At 35.5% G+C, this 14,352-nt stretch overlaps 2 protein-coding genes across 7 annotated transcripts in view; one reads left to right on the top strand and one right to left on the bottom strand.

The window, feature by feature from the left end:
- PAICS (phosphoribosylaminoimidazole carboxylase and phosphoribosylaminoimidazolesuccinocarboxamide synthase) overlaps window positions 1-14,352 on the top strand; it is a 47,491-nt gene that overhangs the window by 4,229 nt on the left and 28,910 nt on the right. The window contains exons 2-8 of one of the 6 annotated variants that reach the window (XM_053217333.1): window positions 394-480; window positions 2,134-2,511; window positions 3,616-3,705; window positions 10,212-10,283; window positions 10,634-11,005; window positions 11,304-11,369; window positions 13,743-13,879. In XM_053217333.1, coding sequence (XP_053073308.1) covers window positions 394-480; window positions 2,134-2,511; window positions 3,616-3,705; window positions 10,212-10,283; window positions 10,634-11,005; window positions 11,304-11,369; window positions 13,743-13,879 — 1,202 coding nt within the window. Of the gene's footprint in view, window positions 1-393; window positions 481-2,076; window positions 2,512-3,615; window positions 3,706-10,211; window positions 10,284-10,633; window positions 11,006-11,303; window positions 11,370-13,742; window positions 13,880-14,352 lie in introns of all 6 variants that reach the window. The other 5 variants (XM_027057223.2, XM_015068536.3, XM_053217334.1 and 2 more) reach the window with 5 other exon arrangements.
- PPAT (phosphoribosyl pyrophosphate amidotransferase) overlaps window positions 1-14,352 on the bottom strand; it is a 35,357-nt gene that overhangs the window by 18,113 nt on the left and 2,892 nt on the right. The gene's annotated exons all lie outside the window — the stretch shown is intronic.

Raw genomic sequence — 14,352 nt, 5'->3', positions numbered from 1 at the left:
GGTTAAGCGTCTGACTCTGGCTCAGGTCATGATCTCACTATTCCTGAGTTTGAGCTTCACGTTAGGCTCTGTGCTAACAGCTCAGAGCCTGGAGCCTGCTTCGGATTCTGTGTCTCCCTCATCTCTCTGTCCTTCCCCGCTCGTACTCTGTCTCTCAAAAAGTGAATAAATGTTAAAAAAAATTGATAAAAAAATTAAAATTTCCTTTATATAGATAAGCACAGTATTTGAACCATATCACACAGTATTTAAATCATATAAAATCTATCACAAATGTATAATCTTTCATCAATATGATCAAATTCAGCTCAAGCTACTAGCATTATCAGTCATTTAATTCAACATTTATCTTCCCTAGAACTTACTCTAAAAGCAATTCCATTCTTTTTCCAGGTAAAATGTCAGTTACATTAGAAGATAAGGAAGACCTCTCAGGAAATCCTTTACTTTTGGTTTCTCACATCAAACCAATGGAACTAGGTGGGTCAAAAAACAATGAAACTGATCAGATTCCAAATTGGAAAGTAAGATTGGTTTCTGAGAAAATGGATGATTTGTCCCGATAGAAACACTTAGGATTACTTCAAGTTTCCCTCTTTTTTTTATAATCTATACTAAAAAAATCATTTTTAAAAATAAATGATTTCTTTAACAAAACGTAAATTGCCTAGAAATACTAGCTTTCAAATTCACAACCTTCATCCTTTAAATATAGTAAGAAATACAGGTCAAAATTAAACATACTAGATGCTTAATATTTAATGAACATGTCACTTTAGCACTCCTGAGGTCTAAGACAAACAATTTTACATGTGAAAGTAAATAATACCAAATCAATAATGAGGTCAAGGATGATTTTATTCACCCCAATTAAAGTCAATATAAATCCCCACTTTGCTTCTAAATTTGTATTGAAGGTTGTTAATCTAAGTAAGGAAAAATAGTGAAAAGCATTTCAAAACAATGACATTAAATGTACCACAAAATAAAAACATCTCCATATACCTCAGGTAAATGCTAAGAAGTGGTTTTTAATGACTTACATTATAGATGCTGAGGTCTGAACTACCTTCTTATTAAACACTTATTACCTTCTTATTAACTTACCTTCTTATTAAACACTTATTAAACAAACATGAAATCTGACAAAAACACAAGATAATGTGGTTGTTAAAATAGCCAACATAACCTCAGTAAGTTGCAAAACTGTACTAGAGATCTAACATGAAGGTACCATGCTAGGATTTCTAACTAAGCAGGGACATTCTGTCTAGGGCATTATGAAATTTCTGGCACATTTCCTTGCATTAAAAGAATACTTCACTTAAAATGACAGTTGTTCTTTAACCAATGGGACATTTTATTTTCATGAGGAGTAAGAAGCACCAATTGTTGTAATATGCCTCTTCCAACCCTTCATTCATGAATAGTCTTGGTTCCCAATCCTGACTGCACACTAGAATCACAATCCGGGGATGAGGGGTGGGGTTAGCAGTGAAGTAGTGATTTATAAAAGCTCCCCAGGAGATACTGATATGTAGCCAATGGAAATCATTAGATTAAAAGGAAGAGGAGATAATTGCTCCCACCTATCTTATCACCAAAAAATAATAAAAAAAAATAAACTGTTCTCAACAAGCCATTTTCTAATTGCATTGCTTTCTACAAGTCAATATTATAAAATTATGTATTCAATGTTCACTATATAGTTAAATACACACCACAGACCAAAGGAGTGGGATGGACGGGTAAGGAATGATAGAGAAAAAAACATGATCAAAATGTGACTAATTAAAAACAACTGTATTAAAGCCAGTCACTAACATGACAACAAACAGATTAAGGTTCTGTACTTCATTTATCCATTAGTTTCAGAGGAAAGCTAAGCTGTGATTTGTATTCCATCTCCCATGGAGAAAATGTCTTTCTTTATTAAAGATGCATCTAATTATTTATCTTATGTAACCATATATATATATGTATATATGTATATATATATGTATATATATGTGTATATATATGTATATATATATATGTATATATATATATATATCTTTCCCTCCCCACCTGATACAGGTAACTCTACATCAATTATGGAACCCCCTATTAATCCAACTTTTATTCCAACTGTAGCAAATGAAGGAGGAAAACACTGGACTGTGCCAGAAATTAGGGCTCTAATAGGCATCTGGTCTGATATAAGAATACAACAACAACTGGAGGGAACAGTGAGAAATAAAAGGATATTTGAACAAATTGCTGCGAAGCTTCAGAAATTTGGAATAGAGAGAGATTGGAAACAGTGCAGAACAAAGTACAAAAACTTAAAACATGAATATAAGATTGTAAGAATGGCTCAAGACCAAGGAATAACTAAGAGTATGAAATTTTTTACTGAGCTGGATGCCATTTTGGGACACAATAAAACAGAAAAATCACAAGAACAGGAATTCCAAGATGGAGAACAAGCCACAGGATGTGCCAATGTAAAAAGAGAAGAGGATCGGACAGGTAGGAAGACAAAAGTAATCTTAACATCAGGTTACATCACATAAAATGTCAGTAGCATGATAACATGTATATAATCTAAGTTAAATAGGTTTCACTAAATGTTATTCAATAAGCTAATTGTTGAATTTATCATGAAACAGAGTGAATGTATAATCAATCTCCTCCAGGACATAGAGAACAGTACAGTTATAAAAAAAGGATGAAATAAAATTGGATTTCCACAAGTTTAAAAATAGACCAATTTTAATAAAGTAAAAATGCAACTCTAGATGGCAGAAATTAAAGCAACTTTTCATATCAACTATGGTAAAATTGTGAGTGAACAGGAAAAGGACATTAAAGAACTTAGAAAAATACAAAACCCATGAGAATGTCTTTGAAGTGTGGTTCTTCTGGGACATATCATAAAATTCTTTAAAATGAGTTTAATACAAAGGATTAAGATACAATACACAAAAAGATATGATAGCATGAAATAAATTGGATGAGTTCTAGACCAGGAGTCAGGAAATCCAAGTTCTAGCTCAGTCTTTGTGGAATCCTAAACCAAGTATCTCCTCTACACTTGACAAAATGTTCTTAAAGACCTCTACTAACCATAAAGTTTCTAGATCTTAATATCTGGCTTAAACAATGGAGTCTTAATTCCTAGAGTGTGAGTGTGTGTCTAGGGGAAAGAGAGGCAATGACAGAGTTAGGACTGAGAAATGGTGGTGAGAAGTACTAAAATCTTTTGTTGGGAAGAAAAAAGAAACCGGTCTGCTAGAGAACTATATACATCTATCCCATGAAAAATAAAATGACTAGTGATAAAGTAGCCCAACAGCAGCAGCATGATTCTGTTCATACAGTAATTGCAGACAATGATCATTCCATCAGTTATGAGTCTGTAAGTCTAGCTACAGACTTACAACACCAGGTATCTACAGGGACCTACGACTGAAAGATTTTTAAGAGTGGGGAATCTAAATTAGAGAAAAGGAAACAACTACAGTATTTAGCACCAGGCTCACTGTAAAAGGGTAAATAACATATTAGAGTTTAAAACACAATCCTGAAAGTGAATAAAACCAAATCACCATATATCCCACTATGTTCACACAGTCATTGCTGGAGAAGCAGCTGAAGATGATTTAGTCAGTAATATGTCAGAAGACCTAAGAGAGAGAGAAGTAAAACAAAGTCCTGGCACAGGTAAAACAACATTTTTTTTTGGTTTTGCGTGTGAAAAAATACATAAGATGTTATTATATGATGTTGCTATGGACTGAAATATGTCACTCCTAAAGTCGTATCAACAAATGCAAGAGCATTTGGAGACGGGACCTTTGGGAGTTAATTAGGTTTAGATGAGGTCACAAGGATGGGGCCTTTATGATGGGTTTTATAATTATATTTTATATATAATAGTATAATAAGATGCTACAATAACTAAAATACTGTAAGACGCTTTAAGAACATATACGAAGTTATAACATTATACGAAGAATAATACTCATATTTACAAAATGCAAAAATGGAAGGTGAAAACGATTAATGACCCATAACGTTCCCTATGGCTGTTATTCTCAAAGTGTAGCAGCATCAGCACTGTCTGAGAACTTATGCATGCTTAAGTTTAAGAAATACTGCCCTATGGTAAAGAATACTAAGGGGGTAGAGCAAAGTAAGTGCTTCCTATTTGACTGTTTGCCTTTTACACAAACCAAAATGAGGGATGAGGGGATCACCAGGCCCTCAAACAAAAGCCTAGCCATCACAGACCTTGCACATAGTTCAAAGATTCATACAACCTTGGAAAATGTAAAGATCATATTGATTAACAAACCAGGTAATCAAATTCCCCACACCCTTGGCAAACTTCTTTGTCTGATTTATCAGAGATGGTAGATTAAAAGCTCAGTGGGAGAAACGAAAGCTGCTAGAACAGTGGAAGGTGGAAATAGGGAGAAATTAAGGAGACTAACACGATAGGAACATGCAGCTGACTAGGGGTACGATAACAAAGGTAAACAAAACTGTGCTCCTAAGGTTTCTCAGGGCATCACAGCAATGACTCTTGTCATTAAAAGGAAAAAGAAAAACAAAAAAAAAGTTAAAATCCGATTGTGTTTAGTGAGATAGAAAGATTTCCATGGAAAAAGTTAAGAACCTTGGCATTCAGAAGATTTTAGCTCGTTAGTCCTCTGGACTCACTTAAGTCCAATTACCTCAAGATAATTTTTTATATGTGAAAGGAAAACATTCAGCCAGATAAAAACTGAGAGGGTTTTTAAAAACTGTCTGGTATGCTTATATGTTAATTTGGAATATGTTTAGAAAATGTGAAACAGGAAATATTTACGGTCATTCTAGAAGTTAATTTATTTTAAACTTTCCCATGAAAATAAAAGCAAAGGTATAAACCCATAAGAATCCCAGCAGCTAAATGCATAAGGAAAAAATTTAAACAGGTAAGAACTTTAGGCACAACTGCAATGCACAACTATTGAGGCACAAATTGCCACTGTACTATTTAGAAGATTTTGTACTGAGGTATAAAGATACGAATATTTATCTTCAGGATAAAAATTCACATCAAATACCTTTCTTTAAAAACAAGAACACAATAGGGGCACCTGGGTGGCTCAGTCGGTTGTCCAACTTCAGCTCAGGTCATAGTCTCACATGGGTTCAAGCCCTGCATCAGGCTCTGGCTGACAGCTCAGAGTCTGAAGCCTGCTTCAGATTCTGTCTCCCTCTTTCTGCCCCTCTCCCACTTGCGCTCCATCTCTCTCCATCTCTCTCTCTCTCAAAAACAAATGGATATTAAAAAAAAATTTAAAAACAAAAACACAATAAAGTCATAAACATTCTTGTAAAAATAGGTAGAGGTCATTTTATTTTGATTTTATATATTCTACTAATGAAATATTGTAATCTGAGTTGCTATTGCCCCATATTGTTAACATTGACCCTTGGTCATAAAACTGATCTCCTAAAGGTTAATTTTTTTTTTCCCATCTTAAATGTATGCCAGGAGATTCCTTCTTATTTCAGATAAAAATCTACCTAGAGCTGTGGACCTCCCGGATTCTAGATAACTACTTAGTTCCCTATTTAGAACTCCTGGAGATTTTGGTCTAGTGTAGGTTATAGGATGGGTTCAGGTACCTATATTTTTGTAAGATCATCAAGCACAGCCAGGGTTGAAAACCACAGCTAGGTTGTCTTATTTAGAGAATAAGACCAGCAGAGGGCTGAAGAAAGTAATACATCAAATCCAGTCTGATTCCATTTAGGTGAGAAAAAATAGCCATTCCAATTATCACTTTAAAAAATGCATGACTAATGCCATATGAAAGAAGTTAACCACTGGGAAGAATCACAGAACTCGTGGGCTATGCCTAATCTATTACAATAAATAAGAAGAAATGGCCCATGAAAATTGAATAACTACTTCTTTGCATCTAAAATAAATTTATTTTTCCCCCCACGTGAGGCACAGGCAAGGGAGTATAAAAGCAATCAGAATGTTACCAGGAAAACGGTGCTGGAAGAGAAATCTGTGTTTGACAATCTTGTGCGTTACCTATCTCTTCTGAATAGACCTAAAATTGACTAAATTCATCTCCAGTATCAGTGCCTATTTATATGAGTTGGAATACTTCAATATCTGGGTATTCTTGCAAGTCACTGCTTTCTTGTAGGGGTAGCCAAAGGTAGATTGCTTCCGGCTCTGAGGGGTGGAGACAGGCGTGCATGCATGCATGCATGCATACATACATACATATATATCCTATTAGAGACCACTCTTATCATCAGCTTAAAAATCAGAAGTGAAAGACTACACTGTTCTCTTAAGAAGAATCTTGAAATGATCTATTTTCTTTTTGGATGTGGTAAAACATATCTCCAAAATTAAAATATGATTCACTATCCCCACAATTTCACAAAAATTAACAATGTGATGGCCAGCAGAGGGCACTAAATTATCTATTGTTAGTAACTCAGAGGCTATTCCAAGTTTATTTTCTCAAATTCATTTATTTTGGTTTATTTATATTAAAACAAAAATTGGGAATAATTTTCTTCTAAATTAAATATTTAAAAAGTTTGGTAAATTTTGCACGCAATTTGGGTAATCTTAGCAGTAAAATTATCATAAGCTAATGTACTTTGATCACATGAACCACAATACTGAGAACCTTTAAATTTTTAATCCAACAGAAGAACCCAATAAAGATGTGATGGTTAAAATTTCAGAAAACCCAAAAATTATAAGTATGAAAAAAAGAAAGTTCAGACCTAGGTAAGCTGATAAATATAGGCAACTTGATAATTACAAAGGTGTGACCTGAGAGATGGCTTAAAATCTTTAAAAAATTAAAATCTGGTCTTTGTCCCCAGTTCCTGACACAGAGCTTCAAAAACCTTTGGAATTTCCAGTGGTGAAAGTCTTTTTTATTTATTTATTTTAAAAATTTGTTTTGATGTTTATTTTTGAGAGAGAGCACGCACACGTGAGCAGGGAGGGGAAAAGACAGAGGGGGACAAAGGATCCTAAGCCGGCTCTGTGCAGACCAGAGACAGCCAGATGCGGTACTGCAACTCACCAACCCAGAGATCACAACCTGAGCTGAAATCAGAAAAAGAATGTTTATTTTAATGAGGTGTTCCAAGCTGGGTTTCTAAAGAGCTTCAAGATAGGACTGGTCACCAAAACGACAAACCTTGGGATTAAGAGGGTTGGAATTTTAGGCCACCCTGACCTCTAGCAGGGAAGTAACTTTGGAGACTAAGTTCAATCATGTGGCCAATGATTTAATTAATCACGTCATAATCATGTCAATAAAAACTGGCTTAGAAGAGCTTCCTGGTTGGTGAACACACTGATGTGCTGGGAGAGTGACAGGCCCTGACTCCACAGGGAGAGGGCATGGAGACTCTGCATCTAGGACCCTCCCAGACCTTACCCTATGTGGATCTTCATTTGGTTGTTCCTGAGTCCTATTTTTTATAATAAAACTGTAATCCTAATAGGACTTTCCTAAATTCTAGGAGTTGTTCTAGCAAATTATCAAACCTGAGGGGATTACGGCATCACCTAAGTTTGTAGCCAGTCAGCTGAAGTTGTGGCTGGCATGTGATGTAAGGGCAGTTTTAACCAAGAGTGAGCCCTTAAAGCTGTAGAGTCTGATGCTAGCTAACTCCAGGTAGTGAGTGTGAGAAGTGAATGGCAGTGTATCAGTTGGGATAGAAACATAATAAAAACTAAATGCTTCTCTTTCCTTAAAATATGCTAAGTGTAGGGATTTCCACACTACCACTCTCCAATATGACATCTTATTTTCTGGGACTAACTACTCAAAATTTCTATGGGACACCTAATATCTGTTAATATTTCCATAACCCAGAAGTAGGACATGTGCCTGAGCCTAGAACTGATGGTTTTAGTCACTTAGGTAAAATGTTATAAATTCAGATTCTGTTGAAATAAGGTTTGCCAAAATTTACCTTGGACTTGTGCTCTCCAAAAAGTAGCCAGTGGGGTGAGGGTGGGAGAATGGCTTAGGCATGGATGAAAGAAGGTAAGTCTAGTTATAAAAGGGCAACCAGGAGTACCTGGGTAGCTCAATTGGTTAAGCATCTGACTCTTGATTTGGGCTCAGTCATGATCTCCCAGTTCATGAGATGGAGCCCCTTGTGGGGCTCTGCGCAGACAGTGCTGTCTGTGCAGAGCCTGCTTGAGATTCTCTCTCCCTCTCTGCCCCCTCCTCCCCCCAACTCAAGCATACCCTCTCTCTCTCTCTCAAAATAAATAAACTTTAAAAAATAAAAGGGCAACCAGAGGGATCCTTATGGTGTTGGAACCCTTGATTATCTTGACCTTGATGGTGGTGACATGAACCTACAAGGTGATAAAATTATTATAAAATATAATACATATACATAACTCACAGTGAGTGCAAGTAAAAGGGGAAATCTGAATCAGAATAGTGAACTGTATCAATGTCAATACCCTTCATTTATTAGTATATTATGGTTTAACAAAATGTTACCATTGGAGAAAACTGGGCCAAGTGTAGAAGGGATCTCTATTAATTTCTAACAACTGCATGTGAATCTACAATTATCTCAATAAAAATTTCAATTAAAAAAAAAGTAGCCTATTAGGTAGCCTTTGTGGCTCCAAAATACAACCTGTTATTGAAGGTCTTAATGTTGGTAAAAGCTAAAATTCATTCTAGTCTTACTGTAAAAACATGTCCTTAAAATAAGAAGATCTGGTCCTATCCTCATATAAATCTCCACATAGCTATTGCTGCATAAGCTTATAGGCCCCCTAACCACCTCTGGCCTCACTTGTCTATTGGTAATAACTACTGGGGGCACCTGGGCAGCTCAGTCAGTTGAGCGTCTGACTTCGGCTCAGGTCATGATCTCATGGTTCGTGGATTCGAACCACGAGCTCTGTGCTGACAGCTCAGAGCCTGCAGCCTGCTTCAGATTCTTTGTCTCCCTCTCTCTTTGCCCCTCCTCTGCTTGTAGTCTTTCTCAAAAATAAATGAAAAAAATTTAAAAAAAACAAAACACTGTGTAGTTTTATCCAGTTTTACAACAATCATTACAAGCAACAGCACAGACAATAGTAGTAACACAGAATGTTTTTAATGTTTTATTTTTGACAGAGAGAGAGAGAGAGAGAGAGAGAGAGAGAGAGAGCATGAGCAGGGGAAGGGCAGAGAGATGGATACAGGGCTTGAACTCACCAACCGTGAGATCATGACTTGAGCCAAGTCAGACACTTAACAGACTGAGCCACCCAGGCACCCCAAATTAAAAAAAATAATAATGTCCCAATGTATAGGAAAGTACAGGAGGGAAAGAAAACTATCATAGCATCAATACAGCAATCCAACATATGCATATAAGGAAGAGCTTTCCCCAAACTACAGCAGACTTATAAACATTCTATATGTACAGAGCTACACTACAATAAATGTATATTTACCAAGCTAAGCACCATCAGTTCCTTAAAATATTTACCTGTCTGCTGTTAACCTCTCAACATGAAAATTGCTAAGACCACTTAATCCTTTTTTTTTAAGTTTATTTATTTTGAGAGAGACAGAGACAGCATGAGTGGGGGAGGGGCAGAGAGAGAGGGACAGAGAATCCCAAGCAGGCTCTGTGTGTAGTCAGTACAGAACCCCACGTGGGACTCGAACCCAAGAACCGTGAGACCGTGACCTGAGCCAAAATCAAAAATCAGATGTTTAATCGACTGAGCCATGCAGGTGCCCCAGACCACTTAATTTTAAGGTCTTTTCTCTGTTTATATGTATTGCAGAAAGGATCATTCTCAGTTACAATGAGGATCAAATGAAAAAGAGATTTAAGTTCTTTGTCAAGCATTAAAATACAACAATGAAACATATTACAAAATTGGGTCTAAAAGTGCTATCATATTCCCAAATACTGTATACTGTGCCTTGAGACTTTTAAGGCAGAATACTTCCAAGATTTTCAAGGTGGTGAATCCTACAAAGGCATTTTAAAATTTGGTTAGAGATAACAAATGTTCTTGGCTATGAGGTTACAGTTTTGATGGTGGAATCCAGCATTACTATTTTCTCAGTATAATCTTCAATTGCAAAAGTAAATTTGAGTTTTGTGAACAACAAATATACACTGCTCTTTTCTTTGCTTTCTAACAGAGGAAGACACTGTAAGTACAGCCTCAGAAGAGGTGGACAGCCCCACAGCACTACAGAGTATCACTGGGTCAGGTACAGGGTTCTAAATTGTTGAATTAAAAAAAATTTTTTTTGTATTTAAAGCTAATATATATATACAGTTTAAGAAGTTACACCAAGACTCTCCTATTTGTAAAAATCCAGCGAAGATTACCTATTGATGAAAAGCAGCTAAATTATTCTCACCAACATTGGAGATTAATCTGCCTTATAATTTTTAAAATCTTATTTGAATATGAACATATGAAAAAGATTTGACCCTCACATTGAAATCATTATATTTCTCAGTGCTTTATGTCAATCCAGGTTGTTTTAAATGAATGATATTCAAATACAAGATTTATCTATAAGTTTGTATAATTGTAAATCACATTGATTTATAGGTAATCATATTCCTTTAGAAGATGCTAAAAATCATTTACAGATTATAACAGTGAGCGACACAGAGGCTGGAAAACACTGGTGTGACAATGAGGTCAGAGCGCTTATACACATATGGTCTGATGAAAAAATTAAGCAAACGCTTGAAAGGGCCACAAGAAACAAAGAAATATTTGAGGAAATTGCCAGAAGACTAATGCAGTTTGGAATAGACAGAGACTGGAAACAATGTCGTACCAAATACAAAAATTTAAAATATGAATACAGAGTTTTACAAAAGAAAAATGGCAACCCTCAAAGAAAAATGAGATTTTATGAAGAAGTTGACTGCATCTTAAGAGGACCAGCTCTCAGAACTGCCAAATGGAAACATGGTAACCTTGAAATTGACTTTTTAAAATAAAATTTCTCTTAACTTTTTCTTTGTATTGTAACGTAGTAAAAAATTCCTCAAAAATAAAACCCTCACACTACTGTATGTTCAAATGACCCAATAAATTTAAGTAAAGAATTTCAATTTCTTTCCAAACCTTATACCAAAATATTCCTAATTCTTAAACTCATTCTTCATTTGTCCAACTGCTTTGATATTCTTACTTTACTGAACTCAAATCTGGAAAGCCAATGTATTTTAAATGTCATATAATGATTCTTTTCCTATGTTCTTTTAAGAATTTTTTGAAGGTCACGCCAAAAACCCAAGAACTCTGAGCATCAAAAGAAAAGCACATGAAGATGGTAAGAGCTTGAGAAATGCCAAGTTCTTCCACACTGAAAAAAACTTCCATTGCTTTTTCCTGATAAAAGATACTTATTCCTGTCCTTGACAGTTTAGACTAAATATAATGTTTATAAGCTGTGTGAGAGCAAAAAAGACTGAGCAATGATTTCTTTCATAGCTCATTAAGAGTGAAAGTAACAGAGTAAATGGAAAATTTCCCAGAGTCAGAAATTTCTGCACAACTGTCCATTCATCATGAGCCTTTAAATTACTATTTGCAATGATTGCTATCAGAATACTGGGATAGAAAAGGAAAAAAACCCACAAAGTAGTAAATCTGGAATTTTAGTTTTCTCTAAAGGTAGTTAGTAGAGGGTGTAACATTTTAGTAACTCTACAAATAAGTCAAATTAATTATGTGAGCTATAATTCCAAACTGACTCATTACAGCTGTCAGAAAAGGTAATACGAGGTAGTATAGCATATGAAAGAAAAAAAAGTGCAGAATAGAGGAAAAAGCACTGGACTGAGACTCAGAAAACCTGAGTTCTAATTTCTCTTTGACACTAATAACTCAACACAGAGCAAATCACTGCATCTCTCTGGATCTTTAGGATAATCCAACTTCAGCATTTTATAGATTTATAATCTATCAAATTATTTTGAGTATATACAAATAGTTTAACAGCTTAATATTTACAAAGTGAACACACCCATACAACTATCACTCAACTCAAGATATAAAACATTACACCCAGTCATTAATCATCTTGCTAGCCCCTATAAAGGTTATCATTCTTCTGACTTCTATTACCATAGATTAAATTTGGAATCATACAAGATGTTCTTACTTTTCTGGTATGTGTTAATGTCAAGCTACTTTGACTAAACACTGTGAGATTCATCATGATTTTACTTGTAGTAGGAGTTTGCTTTTTCACTACTGCTGAATATTCCATATATGAATATACATACCACCACCTTCTTTATCCATTCCACTCTTGGACATTTCCATTGTTTCCAGATGGGGACTATTACAAATAATGCTATAAAAATTCTTGTACCTGTCTTCCAGTAAACATATGTATGCATTCCTAGAGAGTACATACCCAGGAGTTGGACGGAAGGTCACAGGTATACATATATCTAGGTACAGTTCTTCTAAGTACTTTACGTATATTAATGCATTTACTTCCTACCACAACTCTAAGATGTAGGTGCTATCATTATACACAATTTATAGAGAAGGAAATAGAGGCATAGAAAAGTCTGTGCTCTTGAACCATCTGGCTAACATTCCCTCTCTGTGAGGTCCAGGGACCACATTGGCCCTGTGAAGTACAGTATTCCTAGCACTGACCACAGGGCCTTATATATACACAACAGAAGCTTAAGTATTTTTCGAATAAAGTATTAGATAATAACTGGAACCTCCCTACTCTCCACGACCCTTATTATCTCAAGTGAGGTGAAAATATTATTCTCTATTTTTGGACCTAAAGTCCAAGTCAGATGAGTTGCCTGAACTTTTCCTATGCCCTATAGTGTATATGCTACTGAAAAGGAAAACTGCTAAAGGCTAACCACACAAAAATATTATTCCCAACCAACTGGATTTTGCCCATTGAACCTGTAAGTACGTAAGTCTAGCCCAACGAATGACAAAACAGACTCAGAAGTTAGGAGACTTGCCCAAGATCAAACTGATGTAACTAGGAAAAGGAAAATTGCTAAGGGCTAACCACACAAAAGTATCATTTCCAACCCACTGGATTTTGCCCATTGAACCTGTAAGTACATAAGTCTAGCCCAACAGATGAGAACACAGACTCAGAAGTTAGGAGACTTGCCCAAGATCAAGTTGATGTTGCTAGGAAACCTAGGACTAGATTTCCCAAGTCTCAATGTTATTTCCAATATTGACCAGAATGAAAAAGCAGTGGTACTTTGAAACTCTTTTAGGGATAGATAAATTCTGCTTCAAACTAATGCAAAAAGCAAAGTTATAAATAAAAATTATAACTGGAAAAGTTTAAAACACTTATGACTGAAAACTGAGAATCATTAAATTATAAAAGTAATTGAATTAAAGTCTTTCAAAACCAAAGACTGGAAAAATTAGCAAGGACAGTTTTAACATAAGTCACTTCCCCAACCAAGGATATAGAAATGTGACATATTTGGTCATTATTACTAAGAGATGAATATCAAAATAAAGTTATTACCAGCCTTAAATTTGGCAACTCAAAGTAAGTTCTCTGACAATCTATTCCTGTGTACTCCAACAAACTAAATGAAGATAAATGGAAACTAATTCCATAAAGGTTGTCTGAGTGCATCTTTCTCACAAGTAGCCTTTCCAGTGATAATGTTATATGCTCTGTTTACAGAACCAGTGTCTGTATCTCTTAAGAAAACTGCTCCTGAGATCACTGCAAATCGGTTTCCTCAGAGCATAACACAACGAAAAGATTCTACAGAATGTTTCTACAGACAGGAGACCCCCTACGTGATCCAACTTCATCAGGTAAATCTCAAAGTTTTTAGAAGTATGAAAATGTTTATCAGTTGTAGGGTTCAATTCCTAACCCAGGGAAATTATAAGTCACTGAAAGAGCAGGCATTTTCATCTCCTAATTAACCAAGAAAAGGCGAACTAGTTGATTCATCGGATAAATCTATGAAACTTTAATAATTCCTTTCATGGAATCTTCAAAATACGTCCATGTCATTCTAGCCTCCAGAAAATATGCCTGTGGTTTAAACATGAAAATTTCTTTTTTTAAAATTTATTTATTTTGAGAGACAGCAAGTGCAGCATGAGTGGGGGGAGGGGCTGACAGCACAAGGAGCCTGACACAGGGCTTGATCTCATAAACCATGAGATAGTGACCTAAGCTGAAATCAAGAGTCAGATGCTTAACCAACTGAACCACCCAGGTGCCCCTTAAACACGAAAATGTGTGATCTACAAAGGTGTGTGTGGTTTGTTCAGAACTC

The sequence above is a fragment of the Acinonyx jubatus genome, chromosome B1, assembly GCF_027475565.1.
Source record: "Acinonyx jubatus isolate Ajub_Pintada_27869175 chromosome B1, VMU_Ajub_asm_v1.0, whole genome shotgun sequence".
Classification (NCBI taxonomy): domain Eukaryota; kingdom Metazoa; phylum Chordata; class Mammalia; order Carnivora; family Felidae; genus Acinonyx; species Acinonyx jubatus.
This window is presented reverse-complemented; position numbering and strand designations above follow the sequence as displayed.